General features: G+C 30.5%; 3 protein-coding genes across 4 annotated transcripts; 2 read left to right on the top strand and 1 right to left on the bottom strand.

Annotated features, from left to right (window-relative positions):
* The first annotated feature begins 258 nt into the window (after positions 1-258).
* Positions 259-4,785, top strand: LOC110618342 (heavy metal-associated isoprenylated plant protein 4). The gene is made up of 4 exons (XM_043957874.1): positions 259-512; positions 721-905; positions 1,843-1,930; positions 4,413-4,785. The coding sequence occupies exons 1-4, from the start codon at positions 395-397 to the stop codon at positions 4,751-4,753; spliced, it is 732 nt and encodes a 243-aa protein (XP_043813809.1). The 5' UTR covers positions 259-394; the 3' UTR covers positions 4,754-4,785.
* A 1,320-nt stretch (positions 4,786-6,105) lies between these two features.
* LOC110618247 (xylose isomerase) lies at positions 6,106-17,647 on the bottom strand. 2 transcript variants are annotated; one of them, XM_043957692.1, is made up of 22 exons: positions 17,503-17,566; positions 16,933-16,979; positions 13,106-13,190; positions 12,839-12,946; positions 11,173-11,247; positions 10,972-11,101; positions 10,785-10,876; positions 10,563-10,613; positions 9,555-9,631; positions 9,411-9,465; positions 9,220-9,321; positions 9,027-9,078; positions 8,761-8,806; positions 8,620-8,675; positions 7,803-7,854; positions 7,617-7,696; positions 7,431-7,501; positions 7,292-7,332; positions 7,083-7,182; positions 6,918-6,989; positions 6,757-6,834; positions 6,106-6,305 (listed from the first exon to the last, which is right to left on the bottom strand). In XM_043957692.1, exons 2-22 carry the CDS (start codon positions 16,947-16,949, stop codon positions 6,270-6,272), a joined length of 1,476 nt encoding a protein of 491 aa, XP_043813627.1. In that variant the 5' UTR covers positions 16,950-16,979; positions 17,503-17,566; the 3' UTR covers positions 6,106-6,269. The 2 variants fall into 2 exon arrangements, with proteins under 2 accessions (XP_043813627.1, XP_021617074.1); XM_021761382.2 differs by lacking the exon at positions 16,933-16,979 and having other exon boundaries at positions 17,503-17,647.
* Positions 17,648-19,394: 1,747 nt separating this feature from the next.
* LOC110617804 (UDP-glycosyltransferase 88F3) lies at positions 19,395-20,123 on the top strand. The gene has a single exon (XM_021760812.2). The coding sequence runs from the start codon at positions 19,395-19,397 to the stop codon at positions 20,121-20,123; it is 729 nt and encodes a 242-aa protein (XP_021616504.2).
* Positions 20,124-21,928: the final 1,805 nt, after the last annotated feature.

Below are 21,928 nucleotides of genomic sequence, written 5' to 3'. Positions count from 1 at the left end.
ACTAAGTAATCAGTTTCATTAACTATATAAACTAAATAATAAATTTTTCTATTTCTTTTGTTTAACATAGTTTTAATGGGTATTGTACATGAAATTGCTTATTTGTCTTATATTTTCTATTGATTATAAAAGTAGGGAAATGTGAAGAAGTTGAGGGTGGGTGAGAATTCAAGGGAAGATTTGAAAGGCTTGTGCTTGCAATTGTCAACTTTCTGGTGAACTACTCTCAGCAAAATCCCACCAAGAAATTGCCTTGAAAAATTGCAAAGTCCAGCTTCTCTCTTAAGATTCTAGAGCAATTAACTTGATTTCTTCAGCTAATTTACACTTAAATAATAGATGTTGCAAGAATAAATAGGTGTTTAATTGCAATCTCCAAGATTTTGTTGGTAATATGGCATCAAAGAAAGAGGAAAAGAAAGTGGACGAGGTGATAACTGCTGTCTACAAAGTGAACTTGCATTGCCTGAAATGTGCTCAAGATATCAAGAAGCCTCTCATGACAATCCAAGGTTTTTTTTCTTTTCAGTTTTTCTTTTGTTTAAATTTTTCGGTATATGAGTTTTAGTTATTCTTACTAATTTTATTTTGAGTTTTAAAGATATTATATTCTAAAATTTAAATTTAATACTACTAATTAAAAGAGATGAGACCCGTACTATTTTATTTATGATAATTTATTTATCGATGATTATTTATTAATATGGCTGGACTGAGCAGGGGTTCACAACGTGGAATATGATGTGGAGAAAGCTGAAATAAAGGTAAAGGGGGCGATTGACGTGCTGAAAATTCATAAACAGATAGAGAAATTGAGCAGAAAAAAAGTTGAATTGGTGTCACCTCAAATTAAGATTAAGGAAACTGCTGATGTTGAGAAAAAAGTCGTCAAGGAAACCAAACAAGTAAGTCTTCGCTCAAACTCAAATGCATCTCCTTTAAATTATTTTACCATATCTGTTTTGTATTTCAATTCTTTTAGACTAAAAGATTAAAATAGAAATTAGAGATTGGAAGAGTAAAACCTGAGAACTCTCAAATTTATATAGATATATTTATCACCTAATTAAATTTATGAGTGTATCTCTTAATTATTATTATTAAAAAGTCAAATAAAATTAAAATGTATTAGGATTTTAAAGTTTAAATTATATTTTTTTAATTTATTGAAATTTATTTTCTTTTTAATAATAATTTAAACTCTATTTATGTCACGAAAAATATTTTATAGAAAAATATTTTTTAAACTTGTTTGGTATTTAAGATATTAAAAAAAATTAGTTAATGAAAAGTATTTTTCTTAGAGAAAGTCAATTTTTTATTTTTAAAATTTTTAGTTATTTTTATATATAAATTTATTAATAAATTTTATTTTTTTAAATTAAAATTAAGGTGTTGAGAATAAATTATTTTATTGGAAAATATTTTTTATAAAATATATTCTTCAAAAAAAATATTATTTTAAAAAAATATTTTTTAATATAAGTTATTTTTATAAATAAATAGAGTTTTTGAAAAAAATTTAAATCAAAAAATAAAATGTGGTTTTTTTAATCCTACTATATAGTTGAATGACTTACCTTTTAATATATGATACATAATATATTATTTTTTAAAAATTTTTTTAAATCAAATTTATAGAGTCCCATAATTATTTTATATTATAAGTATATAGAGATCTAGTTTAGATAAATTTTTCTGACATATAAAAGTATATATATATATATATATATATATATATATATATATATATATATTTTGAATATGGTAAGATATTTGAATTGCTAGTGTATTTAAATAAAAATTGTAATAACTGAATTATTTTTGGATGTTATTTTACAGCCAATTTTACGAACGATATCAGTAAAGGTTCACATGCATTGTGACAAATGCGAGAACGACCTGCGGACGAGGTTACTGAAGCACAAGGGTAACGAATTTGCAATACCCGATAGCTACTTGAAAAGCTAAATAATTAAGAAGTGGAAAGAAATTATATTTTAAAATAGATAATTCTATTTATTTTTAATTACATCCTATTTTTTTATAATTCACCAATTAAATTTTACACTTTTCATACATATTCTAATTACACTATGCTATTAAATTTTTCATTAAAAATTAAGAAAATGACACGTCATCAATAAAATTTAAAGTATAATTAAATACAACTTAAAATTTAGTTGATAAATTTTTAAAATTTATGGTACGATTAAAATTTTTTTTAATTATTTATTTCAAAATTAAAATTTATAATATTAAAAATATAATTTATATTATTATTATAAATTTTAGTATATTATTTTATTTTAATTTAATTCAAATTAATCTAAATGTTTTTTTTAATTATTTCTTTTAAAATTAAAATTTATAATATTAAAAAAATAATTTATTATTATTATTATAAATTTTAGTATATTATTTTATTGTATTTAATTCAAATTAATCTAAATGTTAATTTTTTTAATTATTTCTTTTAAAATTAAATTTATAATATTAAAAAAAATAATTTATTATTATTATAAATTTTAGTATATTATTTTATTATATTTAATTCAAATTAATCTAAATGTTAATTTTTTTAATTATTTCTTTTAAAATTAAATTTATAATATTAAAAAAATAATTTATTATTATTATTATAAATTTTAGTATATTATTTTATTTTAATTTAATTGAAATTAATCTAAATGTTAATTTTTTTTAATATGTACTTATTATCATCCTAATTTTAAAAAAAATATGATCAATAATATATTAATTATATAGATAAATTGCAATTTAGTCCCTCTGGTTTAGTGAAATACAACCTTTCATCCCTCTATTTTAAAAAACCTTCAATTTAATCCTTTACATTTAAAAAAACTGTAAAATAGTTCCTACCGTCAAATTTTCAGTTAACCTTCCATTTATTTTAATAAAAATAACTAAACTACCATTTTCTCCTCATCCTTCTCCTTCTTTTCCCGATCCTCTTCTTCCTTTTCTCCTTATGTTCCTCTTCCTCCTCCTCCTCCTCCTCCTCCTCCTTCTTCTTCTTCTTTTTCTTCTTCTCCTCCTTCTTTTCCCGATCCTTTCTCCTCTTTCTCCTTCTCCTCCTCCTCCCGATCCTCTTCTTCTTTTCTCCTCATCCTCGTCCTCATCCTCATCCTCGTCCTCGTCCTCGTCCTCGTCCTCATCCTCCTCCTTCTGTGTTGGGATGGAGTGAATACGGTTTGGTTGAGTTTTTTTACTTAAAGGGTAGTTTAGTCATTTCATTAAAATAAACGGAAGGTTAACTGAAAATTTGACGGTAGGGACTATTTTATAATTTTTTTAAATGTGAAGGATTAAATTGAAGGTTTTTTAAACTAGAGAGATTAAATTGCAGTTTACCCTAATTATATTTGATAATGTGTAATAATGTGTGTATAATTGGTTAAATTTGTAAAAAAAAAAAAAAATATGTTAGCGGATTGTGGGTCACCATGGTAGCCATGAATTATTTAGAATTTTATAGTGAAATATAAAATTAATGTAAAATTATATTTTGTATAATTTATTTTTAAAATATAAAAAAATAAAATAATTATAATTATTTTTTAATATAGTTTTTAAAATAATATTTTTTTACTCTCTACTATATTATTAATTATATATTTTTAAAATTATAAATAATAATTAGTGTGGCTTAATTCAGAATAAAATTAATATATTAAACTATTGATAAAATTAAAAATTTATAATAATAATAATGTAAATTATTTTTTTAATATTATAAATTTTAATTTTAGAAAAAATAACTGAAAAACCCTAACTTTTAATAAAATTTTCAATTTCACTCTAAATTTTAAAAAATTTTCAATTAAATCTTGATTTTTAAATTATAATCAATTATACCCTGATCTTTATTGTTATCCCATGTTAGATGTGATATTTCTGTTAATTTTTAATGAAAAGTTTAACAACATAATGTAATTAAAACAAATATAAAATTTAATTGGTAAATTATAAAAGATAGAATGTAATTATAAAAATAAAAAAAAATCGAACTTTTTCATCATTACCTCTAAAAAAATTAATACATAAAATCTTTAATTTCTACTTTTTAATTCCTATGAACTAAAAGTCTTTTCCTCTATTTGTTTTTATTAGGTGTCTAAAATTAATGACTAAGACACTCATAAAGATAAATTATTTTTTATTTTTGAATTATATAAACCCTTATTTGATATTTAAAAATATTTACTATTTCTATTTCTTATTTTTTTAATTTTTATATTAATTAAAATACTAATTATTTGATATTTTAATAAAATGGCAAAAAAAATTTTAGATTTGATTAAAATTGCTGGAATTTAATTCGATTTATTTTTAAAATAATTTATGTAAAATCTAAGTAGCGTGATTGGTTAAGAGCACATGTGATGCAGGGATTTACAACGTGAAAACGGACAAGAAGGCCCAGACACTAACCGTCCATGGAACCATCGAGGCAGAGAAGCTGCTTGCTTACATACGAAGGAAGGTGCACAAGAATGCTGAAATTTTAACCGAGAAGAAGGAAGAGAAGATTACAGAATTGAAGGAAGAAAAGGCAAAAGTGGAAGAAAAGGCAAAAGTTGAAGCTAAGTCAGATAAAATTATAGAATTCAAGGAAGAAAAAAAGGTAGAAGTTAAAACTAAAGAAGGCGATGCTCCTTACTTTATTCACTATGTTTATGCTCCTCAGTTATTTAGTGATGAAAATCCCAATGCTTGTATCATTTTATAGATTATAAATAAATAAATATTTTTAAAATTAAATACTGTTTTCGTTCTAAAATTAAGTTTTTTACGCAATTTATTGCCAAAGAAAATGGAGATTTTCAAAATTTTTAATGATAATAATAACAATTAACAAAATTTTTATATTTGACCTAACAAAAAAATTACTAGCTCCAATTTTTAAATTTAAATTTTAAAATAAAAGCTATTTGCCAAACAATATATTTTGAATTCAATTTCAAAAATAATATTTAAAATCGAAATTTTATATTTATATATATGAATTCAAACTCAACCTACCTAATTGTTATCATATATTTTTTCCAACCTACCTAATTATATATATGTTTTTCACGTGCGATAATTTGAGAGAAACTGACGTGTACGCAACAGATTTATCAGAATTATTGATCGTAGTGACAAACGAGATCCACGCAATCAATTTTTAAACCAAATATTACTATGGCTTAATTATAAATTTTCTAATTATTTAAGAATTTTTTGGTGATTTAATCAAGACATTTAATTTTTTTTTTTAAAAATAAACTTTATTATATTACTATTAAATAGATTAAATTTAAAAATATAATATAATAATCATTTAAAATAAATTATTTCAGTATAAAATAAAATTATGACAAGTCTAATAAATCGACATACGATTGCAGAAACATTCTTTATCAAAACTCTTTATCAAAACTCGCTCTTTTCTAAAGAGTTGAATGTTTATGAAAAATTATCGTCAATAAATATAATCTAAAAAATTTCTATTACACCTATAATTATAAAATCTCTTATCTTTCTGTCAAGAGAATTGTGGTAAACTAACGGATTATTTATATCAGTTAATGAACGAGCCCAATGCAAAACAAAAAAATGCATGTTGGGTCTTTGAAAAAGTTCGAATCATTTTGATAAAAATCAGTTTGATCTGTTTTACGGAAATATGAAATTCAGACTCATGTGACAAGCCAAGGACCTGAAAGGATCACTAACGAAATACCGCATCTAGAGGCCCATTTACTCCGAAATTTAGACAAAAACGGAATTGTGATGCTAGGATCTTGGGTAGAGACGAGCGATATTTTAGTAGGTAAATTAACGCCTCAACCGATACGAGTCGAATTTTTAGAAAATTCGATAATGAATTCTATTTTTTTTATAGTATAAAAATAAATGTACCAAACACAGGATTATGAATGAGATTAATTTCAAATATGGTATCTCACATGACCTTGATCTAATCAAGATGACTACATCAGTTTAAATTGCAACACTTAATTATTCATTCCATTTCTATTACCCTGAAAAAAAAAAAAATTATGCTTCCTTTTCTTAAGAAAGGCACATCCAAAAAAATAAAAAGAAAGACTGTTTCTCATGCATTTGGCTCAAAATAAAGCATTTACTACATTAACTTTATCAGTATCAGTTATTGGTATGCTCCTGTATGTATTATTCATACCAAAGATGATTGCAAAAGAAAGAGGGGGGGAGGATTTGGGAAACTGATATACAAATGTCTATAGTGCAGACTGGAAAATCATCTCTGCAAGTTCCTGTAACATCAAACACATTTCCCATATTAGATTCTATCCACAATCTAGCAGTCTTAATTATCAAGGATCTAACTGTTAACTAATTTTTCAGAATTGGTTGAAATGAGTTACCAGTAGCTAATGGATGGTGAGATCTAGAACAAAAATCTAAAACAAATGATTTTCGAACACAGTGCAAGTTCATCTGGTTAGTTTTCTTTCAAACTTCTAGCTCTTAAATAATATGCAATACCATTTAAAGAAAACACTGGTTTATTTCTCACTTCTAAACATGGAATGAGAATTTCAATCTAGCCTTAAATACTTTCCTCTCTAGTTGTCAAGGTCAATAAAAATAATGAAAGATCTTTTAGTAGTGTTTGAATATAACGAGGGTAAGGTGGCGATGGATATTTTCATTTACTGAAGCAGTTGTTGCTATCAGCTGAAAGTGGGTTAATTATCGAATTACCTGTTTAGCTGAAGCAACCTTTGGCTCACCCCATTCGAAGGCCTTCTTCTCAAGCATTTCAAAATCAGCCTTACCAGCCTGTTGGAAGATGCATTAATTTTCAATTAGCAGGAAAATAAACCAAAAGTAAGTTAAAAAGGTATTAAATTAACGCATATGACCTCTATTTGTCTGCCAATTTCCGAGTCAAAACTCTCGTAGCGCTTGCGTACAAGCTCAGCCAAAGAACCATCCTTCATTCACACCAAGAGGACACTAGTATTAAAATCAGGAAAAAAGGAAAGATCTTCCATCAGAATTCAGGGAAAAGAACAGAAAAGGCTTACCTCAATTAACTTAGCTGCATTTTGTAGTCCACGAGCCAATGTATCCATTCCACCAATATGAGCAATGAACAGATCTTCCACATCTGTACTCTCTCGTCGCCTAAGTATCATCAACTCAGAAAGTAATTATTGAGATTAAATATAGAGAATGTACAAGTACATAAAATATTGCACGAGAACAAGAAGGAAATCCAATAACTAAAACTAACAATTTGGCGTCGAAATTGAATCCTCCGGGAGCCAATCCTCCCTGCATCCAAAGAAGGAAACCTGATAACGTCATCCCATCTGAAATGGCAAGGGCCCCAATTTTCACAATCACCTTGAAGTCAAATAGAGTGTACTCACATTTTTTATCACACTAAGCATAACCAAAGTTGCCTCTGCAATATCTGTCATGAACTGATCTGTATCCCATCCTGTAGCCATGACAATAACCCAATTTTACATCCTTAAATCATAAATGATTTTAATTTTATTCAATAATAAAGTTGCAACTTTCTAAAAGTGGGCAAATTTTCTATGTGTTTTTACCAATCTGAGGGTCACCAGTATTTGCATCAATATTTCCAAGTAAACCATTGATTCTTGCAGTTTCAAGCTCATGATGACAGCTGTGAAATATAGAAGTATTCAGGTTGGACAATTTTCACACATCATATCTCACTGGCAACAATCTCAAGTATCAAGGAACATAAATCGAAATAATCTAATGTATACCTGTGACCAGAAAGAGTGGCATGGTTACACTCAATATTGAGCTTGAATTCTCCTACAGAATAAACAAGGGAGATAATTTTAACTCGGTCATCAGACCAGACTCACAAAATAGAAAACAGTCAAGAAATAAACTTAAAACTCCTCAAATGGAGCACTGAGAAATACATTTTTGACGTTGATGATTACAGAATAGGAACATAAAGCTAATTTGGATTGCTAAATCTAAGAGTTTTAAACTGCACATGAGGCACCACCTAGAAAGGTGCTCTTACTTCAAAATATCTACAGGCCCAATATATAATAAAGCCATTTTTCCAATAAGGCCTCCATGTGGCAAAAATTTTATGAAGCCATGTGGCATAGGAGTTTTTTTTTTCTTTTGCCAGTGGTATAGGAGTTCAATCAGGAAAACCATGCCTCAAGATTTTAATAAGATCCCATGCAATAACAATCAAATGAGGGAAACATAATTATTTATAAAACCCAAAAGCATAATAGTTGCCTCGTGAAATGATTTATGATTTATTAATTTCAAATTACAATTTAATTAATCAATGATTTATGATTAATTAATTTCAAATCCCAATTTAATTAATCAGAGGAATCCCATAGTATCATGTATAAAGATTAAAATGAGCATGAACAAACTCTGATAAAAGAAACATACAACTTTCATGCATATAGACATTCAGGCACATAAGCATGTGTCAAAATGTCAATTTTCATGCATACAACTTTTTCTAAACCAAATTGCGTATATGGTTCATCAAGTATCAATAAAGCCCAAAGAGATTAGGAATGCAGTTCATATAAGAACCTAAAAGTCCATATTTTCGCAAGAAATTAGCTGCTGTTGCTGCATCCCAATCATACCTGACAAAAACATATCATATATGATCTCAGAGACAAAGGTCATCTTAAGGGAAAGAAAAAAATGATAAATAAAAATAAAACATACTGATGTTTGGTAGGTTCTTGTGGCTTGGGCTCAATTAGCAGAGTTCCTGAAAAGCAAAAGGTAATGACTTAAGTTCATTTTCTAGAAATGTCTAAAGTGAAAAAAAAAAAAAAAAAAAAAGATTCCAGCAATTGAATGCAAGAATAATTAACAAGAAAGAAAGAGAATAAGAAAATGAGTTATTCATACATTATACACCAACTAAATGAAAATTTCACATCACTCAGATATGAAGCAGGCACAGGTTATGAAATGACATAATATACCATTGAATCCAATCTTCTTCTTGTAGGCAACAGCTCCTTCCATAAACCTTGCCTGTGGGTACCAAATCAATTAGTTGGAAACCAAAAAAAAGAAAAAGGATGCTTCAAAAGTGAATTATTTTGGAAAAAGAGAAATTCATTGTGTCATATTTGAAAGCATAAGCCAAACATTTTGGAAAGAAGTGAATATTACCAGATGATCAAGTTCTCTTTCCATATTTGTGTTCAAGAGAGACTGATATCCCTCACGTCCACCCCAGAAGACATAATTTTCTCCTCCTAGGTAGTGAGTGACCTGTTGAGAAATATCAATAGTCAAACACTTGGCATCCATAATAAGAACATGTTACATTCACACAACTATACAATATTCAGATTACACACCTCAATTGCTTTCTTAACTTGAGCTGCAGCATAAGCATATACACCTACATGTGAGCTGCACAGGGAACCACTATCAAGTCAACGAATATACAATCTAAATACAATCACTGGCTTAGCATTCAGCCAATTATGATTGCACAGTACCTAGTAGCAGCACCATGCATGTAACGAGGATGCAAAAAAAGCTGGGCTGTGCCCCACAAAGGACGGATCTTGGATCCCTGCACAGTCACATGATGGAGGCACTTAGAAAGGAAGCAATCTTCAAAAGTGCAGTATGGCAGTATATGAACAAGAACAATTGATAGTGACGGATAAAAGAAGCACAATCAAGGATTTTATTGTAATCCTGCTTGCCACACTCATGAGATTAGTAATGACAAGAAACCTAAGTATATCAAGCAAACTGATCTCCAAAAGTAACGACCACATAATAGTTAATGCTGGTTACTCAAACGCCGTTGCATGGCATGCCCCGCAGACTACAAAATGAAAATGGAATATCATTTTCACATAAGCTATAAGTGAAGGCTTTTCCATGAGGAGACTTTGGTCCAGGATTACATTACAATTATACATTGCAATTTTTAGTTCCCAAAAAAACATACGCTGCATATTGCCCCTAGACTAATGTAATTCTTGTTACTCATCACCAGCTTAGCTTGGACAGACTAACAGCAACTCCGAGAACAAATAACTATATAAGTATCTCTGTTTCAACTCATAGTAGAGAAGAAAACACTAAGTGACCATCACAGGCTGCTCATGCCTGCCTGTAGAGACTGGTAGCCAATACCTACAACCTTCCAATTTTTACCTAGGCGATCCTGGATACTACTTTTCTATGACCAAACAGCCCTAGCCAAGATAGGTTTCATGGAACAGCAGCAATGTGATATTTGAAGTTCTTAGTAGAAAGAGAATCTTATTCAATACAAATATTAAAAAATGGATAAGTTATTTCATAATGATAACCCAAGATGCTTTAAACGTCGTGAAAAAGAAAAGGTGCATGTGCAATGAAATGAGAATATCTGACAGTTAACAGAAGTAATAACATCAAGGCCACAGAAGCAAGACATGGCACATTCTGGAGAGTAATGGGTCCAGTCTCGACTCTTCTTCATGGCTTATTCATTCATGTGAAATTACCTGAAGCTCTTTGGCAAGGGCCACCACTTCATCCAAGTTTGCATTACTTTCCTGCAACAAAAACAAGTAGCAAAAGTTAAACTAGTTAATAGGCAGATCTATGATCAACAAAAATGTTAATTGCATAGATTGAAAAAGATGAGGAACGATTCACTTCCCGAAGCCTAAAATGCATAAGCAAGTAATCCATGCTTCCCTATCTGTTACCAGAAATTTACTCACCTCAAGAGTTTTTCCCTCAGGGGCTATATCCCTATCATGGAAACACCACTTATCAACTCCAAGCTTGTCCAGGAACTCAAAATTGGCTCTCACTGAATGATGAATCAAAATAAATAAGTAAATAAATCAGCACAAATTTACAAACTGCACTACATAAAGGACAAAGCTTAATATTTAGCAATCTCACTTCTTCTTTTGGCCATGGCCAATGAATTGGTACCATCCTCCCAAGGCCAATATTTAGTTGGTGAACCAAATGGATCACCCCCTGTCCCGCGGAATGTATGCCAAAATGCAACACTAAATCTCATCCAATCCTGTACCCAAAATCAATTTTCAAACATCATCAAGTAGTTAATGTAATACCAAATTTGCAATGAACTAGTACCTTCATTTTCTTCCCAAGTATCTCCTCTTCTGCATTATACCATTTGAATGCAAGTGGATTCTTGCTCGAAGGGCCCTGCAAACAGCAATGGAAACACATCCGTGAGTTTTTGCTTTAATCAATAACCCGATTGGAACAACAAAATAAAAAGTATCTGCTTGGATGGTAAAAATAAGATCTAAGTAAAGAACTCCATTATTTCATGAACTCAAGGCTGATACTGAAACAAACACTTGAATTCTTGATATCACTGAATCATATAATTAGAGCTTTCCATGATTCAAGTTCTATCTCCCTAACACATAGCTCAATCATATAATTCCTCCATCCATGTTTCATATATCTCATCAACTCATAAAAATTGTTCTATAGTTCAATATTCTTAATGTAATTCAAGAGGACAAATTCAATAATACCATATGAATCTTCAAAAAAAACATATTTCTTTTAATTATATCTTATAAACATTGATTTCAAATTTTAGTCTTCGAATTTCAGCCCATATACACTAAAAACACAATCCAAAGCTCTTAGCAGTCTTAAGCTATTCATTTCTGCCCAAAACAAATAAAAAAATCAAATACACCACCTCACAATTAGTAGGGAAAGGTTCTTCCAAAATTTGTTGTCATTGCAAATTCTGATGCGAAAGGACATCGCAGGTCAATGGCATGCACATAATGGGGCGCTAGAATGGAACGAATGGAGAATCTAGCAACATTAACTCAACTGCAATTCTGGGCCATTTAAAACGTGACCTGGCTTCTCTGAGGTCTTAGTGTCGAATGGTAATTTGAACAGTGAAAACAAACTTTGATATGCAAAAAGAGCTTCAAACACCAAATTTTGTTTGGTTATGCTCGTTATTGATTCAGGTTGAAACTTGACCCAAAGCAACAACTTCTGGGCAACCTTAACTGGCCAAACTTACATTTGGGTAGTTGCCTGGTGGTGGACAGTGGCGAGGGTTCACAGCAGAAGCTAGAAAGAATAGCAATGAGACTCAAATACCAGATTGAGGAAGAAGTAGAACACCATAAAGCACTCAAAGGACTTGAGAAACAATTCTCAATTTTTCATTAATTCTCAGATATTTAATTGTCGATTTGTTCATTATAAATATCTACCATAACACCTAGATGACACAAGTTTAAACTTGAATTGTTAGTCCTACTAGTAATGAGGATTTAAATCCCAAAATAATAATACTAATCATAATCAAATACCAATTAGAACCTCAAACCAACTTAAACTTCTAATGAAACAAAATAAAATAGTACTTCCTGAATAACTAATAGAATAGTTAAATAAAAAAATAGTACTACTAAGTACTAATTAAATTTCCTAAAGAATAGAAAACTAGGCTTCTTATTTATTATGAAAAGTTATATTCCTAAACTTAGATTTCTTGACTGCATCATATGACAATACATATGGTGACACTTTCTAGTTTTCTTATTTATTATGAAAAGTTATATTCCTAAACTTAGATTTCTTGACTGCATCATATGACAATACATATAGTGACACTTTTATCATTAAATAAAAAATGTTACCTTTCCCAAAAATTTCAGGCAGCAAAACAAATTGACAAAGATGTATAACACAAAAAAAATATACCAAAACCCGTGCTCAATAGAAAGAAAAATATCATAAAGATCTTTACCTCATACTTAATTTTAGGAATACCAGGGAAGAATTCCCCTTTCCATTCATCAGAATCATCGCATTCATCACCAAGGTCAGCAGGGCATGTAGGTGGACCATCAGCAATCTAAACACAAGGCAATGGAACCAAAGAGATGAAACAAAAGTTTATTAATCAATCAAAATAACTTAAAAAGGGTTAACAATTGGTTAACAAAATCAAAAGATTATTTTTCTACCCAAATGAAATAAAATCCATTAGAAAGAGATCCTCTTTGTGCCTTACCACTACAAAGGTGACTATGTTCAAGCAGAGGAGAAAAAGCAATATCTTTCCAACCTTCATTTTGCTCATTTTTTTCAAACTGATTCTGCAGCAAACAGGGAGAAGGAACAAACAAACTATTGATTGTCAAATATATAGACAAAGTAAATATTTGTATATACGCTATAAGAAGAATGAAAAAGATGTACTCACATTCGCATACAAGTACATATAAGGAATACAAATTTATAGACCTATAAGCTAAGTTTGAGGAATTACAAAAATTTAGGATAACACAACAATATCCAGCAAAAAAAGTCCGTAACTGTTACGGTCCTGCGGTCCCGGATTGTGGAAAGCATCACGAGATGGTTAATAGGAAAGGAGCTCATTAGAGAGAACTCTTTAACACCTCAGACTCGTTAATGAAAGTCTTAAATCTCATAATTTTAAGAATAAATTCTGCTTGCTTTATTGAATAAAAAGCAACATCTTATACAGTGAAGGTTCATACGATCATAATACTTCTAATTAGAGTAGAAGTCTAATAGAAACAACTATTACATAAAAAACTCCTAAGATAAGATAATAGAAATCTAATAACAAACGCATAAGATAAGATACTAGAGATAAACATAATCTGTTTGCTATAAATATTATGGATTTAATTTATCCGTAGTCCATAACATCACTCCCCACCTAGAAAAAGTGCTTGTCCTCAAACTCAAAGGTAGAATATACAACCTGAAAATAATTGTTTGACTCCCATATAGTTTCAGATTTAGGATAGTCTTGCCAACTAACTAATAGTTTCCAAACTTGAGTATCTAGACCAAAAGCAATAACTCTACGTCCCTTTTCATCACACGAGGAAAAGACAATTTTGGCATTTTAGGGCACCACATGTACCTCTATCCTCTCATCCACTGATTGACCAAAATTTTATTGGCTACTACTCGATACATCTTGATTCTGGTTTGACTCCCTATTAAAGGTGCAAACTAGTTCAAAGATTTGCTGAGCTAAGTTATTTAAATGTGATCGTTGTATAAAGGATTTGGCTTTTCTTCCGCCTTTTTGTTCATGACATTGTTGTTGAAACCATTGATGAAAGGGAGCTCTTACACCTCAGCCTCGTTGATGGAAGAGTTTTAAATCTCATGTTGACTTATTTGCTGATTTTAGTGATATGATTTGATTTAATTACGGATTCTAGACATAAATTATAATCCTTAATTATCTCTGTAATTATTTTTTTATTATTTGATTCCTGCTTAATTATAATTCTTTGTGTATAAATAGTCATGTACATCATTTGTAAATATCAAGAGTGAAATACAAGAATACTCTAAAATTCTCCAAAATTCCTCATGGTATCAGAACTTTTTCTTGATTTTAGGATTTAAATTTAATTTTTTCTCTTTAGGATTTCTAAAATCCTATATCTACCTTTTTAGTACTACCTTAATTAGGGACCTTTTCACATCTCACTGCCGCCACCAAAAGGATCGCTGGACCGTCGCCAGCTAGCTCCAACGCTGGAAAGCCACACGCGTGAAGCTCATGCGCCCTTCCTTCCCAGTGCGTGAGATCTGTTCGATGCTGCTTCGACACTCGGTCCACTCCAGTGCCATTTCTGACCCTCTTTCCGGCCATCCCATGCCACTACCTAATCTTTTGGTAATTTGGTTGGGCTCTCTTGTGTGTACAACCTTGGGTACCTCCTATTCGTTCGCGATTAATTTGTTTTTACCATGGCAGAAAGTCTCGATTCCTAACTCTGATAATCTTTACTTGCAAATTAGTCCCGTCAAACTTGATGGAACCAATTATCTTGCTTGGTCAAGATCTTATTTGTTGTTTATCAAGGCTAGACGACTGCAGGACTATGTCACTGGTAATAAGAAGCAACCAAATGAGAGTGATCCAGATTTTTCTTAATGGGACTCGAATAATTGTCTTGTTATGATATGATTACTTAACTCTATGCAACCTCATATCTCTAAGTGCTATTTGTTAATTGATATTGCTGCAAAGATACGAAAGGTTTTGTCTTTAACTTATTCCAAGATTGGGAATGATGCCCAAATTTATGATATTCGAAATAAAATCCATGGTACTAAGCAAGGTGAAATGACTATCTCCCAATTTTATTCTAAGCTATGTGGCTTATGGCAAGAGCTTGATTACTATCGGGACTTCCAAACAGACTCTACTGGAGATACAGTCAAATTTCAAAAAATGATTGAAAAGAAACGGGTCTATGATTTTTTTATCAAGTTAATTAACGAATATAATCCAATTCGGGTCCAAGGGAAAAACCCTTTTCCTTCTCTAGAAGAGGCCCATACCCATGTTCAACAAGAGGAAAGTCGCCGACATGCTATGCTCTATACTGCACCAGTTGAAAAGGCTGAGTTGACTACTAGTTTGAGCACATCGCAGCCTCCTAATTCTGAAAAAGATCATCTGCATTGTGATTATTGTGGAAAACCGAGGCATAACAAGAAGACTTGCTAGAAGTTACATGGTCGTCCCACTAGAGGTCTTGGGGGAAAACAAAGTACCTCTGGAGCTTAAGTTAATTTAGCAGAAACTGTGGAGGAGCCATTTAAGGAGACAACAGCTGTTGAGTCCCTTTTTCCTAATGAAATTCAGAGTCTCAAGCGTCTCCTGTCTCATATTGACACCTCTTCCTCCTCTGGTGCCACATCTAAATGGTGAATCCATGGATATTGGAACATACCAAAGTTTGATAGGGAGGTTGATTTATCTCTCACACACTCAATCGAATATAGTCTATACTGTTAGCTTAGTCAGCCAATTCATATATGACCTCGCAAGACTCACATGCAGGCTGTCCTTCGCATCTTGAGATACCTAAAGTCTGTGCCAGAGAAAAAGGCTTTTTTACTCCAAACATGGTCATCTTTGAGTTAAAGTTTTTATAGATACAGATTGGGCAAGATCTTTCGATGATAGGAGATCCACTTCTAACTACTACACAATTATGGGAGGGAATCTTGTTACCTAAAGGAGCAAAAAATAAATTATTGCTGCTCCGTCAAGTACTGAAGAAAAATACAAAGCAATGGCCCAAGGTGTGTGTGAACTTTTACAGTTACAGAAGTTATTGGAGGAGTTGAGGTTGTCTAAGAGAGACAAGATAACTTTGTATTGTGACAACAAAGCTGTCATCAGTATAGCACAAAATCCAGTTTAACATGACCGAACGAATCATATTGAGATTTATCGGTACTTCATTCAAGAAAAAATTAACAGATGGTGTCTTGAACTTAGTTCATGTGACTTCTACCAGACAACTTACGAATGTGTTTATTAAAGGGCTTAACAATAGAATCTACCATAATCTGATTTACAAGTTGGACATGTGCGATATTTATGTACCAACTTGATGGCAGAGCGTTGACTTATTTACTGATTCTAGTGATATGATTGAATTTGATTACGGATTCTAGGTATAAATTAGGATTCTTAATTATCTCTATAATTATTTTTTGATTATTTGCTTTCTATTTAGTCGTAATTTTTTGTGTATAAATAATCATGTAAATCACTTGTAAAGATAAAAAATTAAAATACAAAAATACTCTAAAATTCTCTAAAATTTTTCATCTCATAATTTTAAGAATAAGTTCATATAATTATAATACTTCTAATTAGTAGAAGCCTAATAGAAACAACTATTAGATAAATAACTCCTAAGTTATATGATAACAGAAATCTAATAACAAATACAAAAAATTAGATAACAATCAAGCATTCCATGGACGAGCTCTAAAGCTTCACAAATTAACCAACTGAATTCACCTAAACAAGCCATTTACCCAAAAATTAAACACATTGAACCTGTTCCTGCTCAGCTGGATTCACACTGCAAACCAGAACATCCACATCAATATGAAACATACCCACCAGTAAAAGACATCAAATCTGACCAAGAATTACTCTTTCTCTTCCATATTTCAACCTAACTAAAAGTTGGCCCACAAAACCAAAATGAGCAATGGTGGAACTGTCAAAAACAAATTTGAACCCGAGTAAAGCTCAATGGGTCAATTTTCCTCCTTACTATACCTATCCATAGTGTTTTAACTACCATCTTCGAACTTGAAAATCTAGTCACTCATTATTCAGAGCAGAAACAACAAGAAGAAGAAAACCAGAGTTCTGACTCAAAATTCATAGATGAAAAAACAGAAAATAAAATATCTAAAAACTAACACCAAAACGAAGAGAAAAAGAACCGATGCATCATCAACCATGCGCTTAATCCTTCCTTAATATCATCTAAAAACACTGATCAAAGAGAACGAAGAACCGATGCATCATCAACCATGCGCTTAATCCTTCCTTAATATCATCTAAAAACACTGATCAAAGAGAACGAGACTTACAGACAAGAGTGTAATTGCAGCGAAAGCAGAGAGCTGTGATCTTGAGCAAAGCAGAACTTGCTCAATATATAATAAGAGGGAGACAAAAGAGAGCAGTAATTTTGTAAAATCCGTAATTATCCAACATTAATGGATTTAATTTGAATTTTATTCCAACTGAATCATCCGTTTATGATTATCCACTACTATTTCCTATTTTACCCTTATACTTCTGCTTGTATACTCTAATGCACGCTCTTCTTATTTGAGGGTAAACATGTCATTCTAGTCATTGCTTGTAAAGGTCTCATCCGAAGCCATGACAACATTACGTGTAACGATCAGAAATTTCAGAGCATTGATTCTTTCGAGGTGAAATATTTTAAGCTTATGTTTGGCAAAATATCAATTGGCGAAAAAAAAATTAGAGAGGAAAATAAACGCGATTATATGTACTTACTATTTTATCTTTTTACTCTTAAAAATATAAAATTTGAATTATAAATGAATTTAGTTGTATTTAATTTAAATAATATAATTTTCTTTTTAAGCTCTCACGTTATTTTTTTTCTAAATTGGAAAGATTATGTTAAAGGAAAATAATTATTTATTTATTTCTTTATTTTATTTTTTTCCTTTCTTAAATAAAAAAATTACTTTTCATTTATATTTTTTATTTTTATTTTCCTTTCCTCCCTACTTTCTATCAATCCAAACATAGCAGAAGAGTGCGGTCGCTGCTGTCACCAAATTATTTATAATTTATAATGTTATTAAATTAGTAGTTAGTAATTATAATATTATTATTTAAAAAAAAATAATATATGCGGATCTGTATTTTTATAATAGACACGTGCCTATACTCAAATCAGGGATGGGAGCGGTTGGTAAAAAAAAAAGGTACGTCTGAACAGCTGATTTAATAAAAATAAATAAATAAATTCAAATAAATTTATAATTAATATCTATAAAATAAAATTAGAAAAAGAAACTCAAAATGTTTTTTTACGCTTCTTTAAACAATTCTTTATAAGAGCAAGCAATTAAATAATTTTAATTTTATAATTTACTTATATAAAACCTTCATTCAAAATAAAAGAAAATTAACTTATTTTAAAAATTAATTAAAATTAGAAATTTATGTTTTTTACATAAATTTGTAATATTTTTAAACAAATTAATAAAAAAACTCAAAATGTCTTTTTCACGTTTCTTTAATCGATTCTTTATAAAAGTAAAGGAATTAAAAAATTTTAATTTCATAATTTATTTTTTTTCATAATTTATTTATAATTATATATGTGTAATATTCATTAAAGTATATTATGAACTGTCACTATATCATAGAGTCACATAATAAAATTCTACCGAGTTATGACACTCGATTATAAAAATCTCACTCAGAAAAGAAAAATCCAAACATTATAACAATCGATGCTTATAACGATACAAGACTCGAGTAAAAGGATAAAATTCATTAGATTTTATTACACTTATAATTACAAGATTTTTTATTCATTAATCAGTACAAGTTGTTTTTCTATGATATTTATTAACTAACTACATCTTTTTATAGCATACACAGTATTTAAAATATAAATTTTTACACACTCATTCTAAATTCAAACTAGTTTCTTACACTTGCCCTTTATAATAAATTATTAAGGGTAAACTGTAATTTAGTCCCTCTGGTTTAGTGAAAAATAACCTTTCGTTCTTCTGTTTTAAAAAACCTTTAATTTAGTCACTGTGATTTTTAAAAATTATACGTTTAGTCCCTCCGTTAAATTTTCAGTTAAATCACTGTTAATTTTAGTTAAAAAGACTAAAATACCCATTCTCTCTCCTTTCTCCTCCTCTTCTTCTTCTTCTCCTTCCCAATTTTTGTCAGTCAAAGCAAAAGAAGAACGCCAATGCAAAACGAACAGCAACTAAAGATGCGAGACACTATTGTCCTGTGCCCAGCTCCAACCATGGGCCATGTAGTCTCCATGGTAGAGCTAGGCAAGCTTATCCTCCACCGCTACGGCCACCGCTTCTCCATCACCATCTTCCTTATCACTGTTGAATTCTTCGAAACCCCAGGCCTTGTTTCATACATCAACGCCATCTCTCAAACCTACCCTTCTATCTCCTTCCGTCGTTATCCTCCTGTCTCCTACGACACAACTCTCAATCGCAGCAAGCCTGCCGTACTCTTTGAGTGCATACTCCTCAACAAGCCTAACTTTCTTGATTCCCTTCAAGAAATCTCCAAGAAAGATAAAATCTCTGCTTTTGTTATTGATCTCTTCTGCACTTCTGCTCTTTCTCTGGGTAAAGATCTAAAAATCCCCACTTACTATTTTTTCACTTCTGGTGCTGGTTGTCTTTCTGCCTTCTTATATTTCCCTAAAATCCATGAACAATACGATGAGAACTTCAAAGATCTTGCAAACACTGTCCTTTATTTCCCTAACTTGCCACCTCTTAAAGCTATTCACATGCCGGAACCGATGCTATTAAGAGATGATCCTTCCTATTATGACTTGCTATACTTCTGTTCGAATCTCCCAAAAGCTGATGGAATTATTGTTAATTCCTTCAACGATCTGGAGCCAGAAGAGGAAGAGAAAATCTATCTTTTTGATTTTAAAATATAAGAAGGCAGAAAGACAACCAGCACCAAAAGAAGAAGAGGAGAAAGAGGAAGGAGAGAGAATGGGTATTTTAGTCTTTTTAACTAAAATTAACGGTGATTTAACTGAAAATCTAACGGGAGGGACTAAACACATAATTTTTAAAAATCACAGTGACTAAATTAAAGGTTTTTTAAAACAGAGGGACGAAATGTTATTTTTCACTAAATCAGAGAGACTAAATTACAGTTTACCCAATTATTAAATACACATTGTTACATGCTCAGTCTAACATCAAGCTATTTTTTTATATTTATCTTTGTAATATATTACTAATTTGAGTGTCGGAGTAACTATTTATAGACGCCAACCACCTCACTTTTTTTCTTTTAAAGTGTTTAATTATAATAATTTTATAAACCTTTTTAAAAATTGAATGTATATTGTTCTTGACATGTAATAATAATATAGATTTATAAAATTATACAGTTAAATTTTATGTATTTATTAAGGCTTAAATTTATAAAACTAAATTTAATTTTAAAATTTTTATAATAAATTATATTATTCATATTTATAGAAATAATATTTTTAATAATTAAAATATTATTTACATATTAAACTTTTACAAATATGCTTATAACTATGATAAATAATTAACCAGACTTCATATTATAATTTTTTTCAAAATTTAATTTTTATAAATTTATTAAAAATTATTTATTTTTATTTTTCACACTTATATATTGATATTACACAATAATCACCTAAAAAAGATCATGTGTTGACACTTGAAGAAGGGCTACGTGGCAACAGATGGATCAGATGATATTTAGTCTCACCGAGAGAAAAGAAGATTCGGACACTTCAGGTCGGTCTCAGGTCCGTTTAGTTCGTCAGGACTTACCCTCTTAACTATAGGGCGAGACTCCATAATGAGTTACTATTAACAGCTACAATTCAACAGACACAGTTTATGCCTGTAATCACGGAATCTCCGACCAATTAGCCGACAGGATCTCTTATCAATGAGTTGGTCACATCATTACCGAATTTCTAAGAATTATAATAATTAACTCCACTTTTTTACAGTATAAAAGCAAACGATTACAAAGATAAAAGTACACAATTTTTACACAACTACTCTTGTGTTCTAAACTATTCTTTATACTTGCCCTATTCTCCAGTTTACTGACTTGAGTATCGGAGTGACTGTTGTAGGCGTCAACCACTTCACTTTCTCTTTCTTGCAAAATTGACTAGTCACAACACAGCTCTATTTCGGCCACATCATCAACTTGGTTTTAACAACATCATTTGGTTCCATTGTCAGGAAATTTATTGTATTCTCTCTATTCATTTAGATTAAAACTGGTCTTTTATTTCTTTTCTCTTAAAAAGAAATCTCTCTTTCCTCTCTCGAAATGGTTGGCGATTCACAAAGTGCTGCTAAGGTTGCTTCTAATGAGGACGATATCATTTTTTTCACTTCTGACAATGGACAAAACACACCCTCTATGGTCAAAGAAGCAAATTCCAACAATCTAAGCATTGAGCAAATACTCAAATGCGTTAGAAGGTTGCAAGTCACTTTTGAGCAATGCAAAACTCGGAAGGAGGCATCACTCATGGCTCTTAGGGGAAGGGAGGAAGCCTCCATTGATACCTCAAGGACTCGGATAGGGGCAATCCAGACGCAATCCAAAGGGAAGGACAAGTTCGAGAAAGAGAAGTCATCAGACGATGCTCCGAAGGACGTCGGCTGAAAGCTAGTACAGGCTGCTCTAAGGTACCGAGAAGGACAGAAAGAGGATAAAAAGATGAGCCAA

Source organism: Manihot esculenta, chromosome 6 (genome assembly GCF_001659605.2).
Source record: "Manihot esculenta cultivar AM560-2 chromosome 6, M.esculenta_v8, whole genome shotgun sequence".
Taxonomy (NCBI): Eukaryota; Viridiplantae; Streptophyta; class Magnoliopsida; order Malpighiales; family Euphorbiaceae; genus Manihot; species Manihot esculenta.
This window is presented reverse-complemented; position numbering and strand designations above follow the sequence as displayed.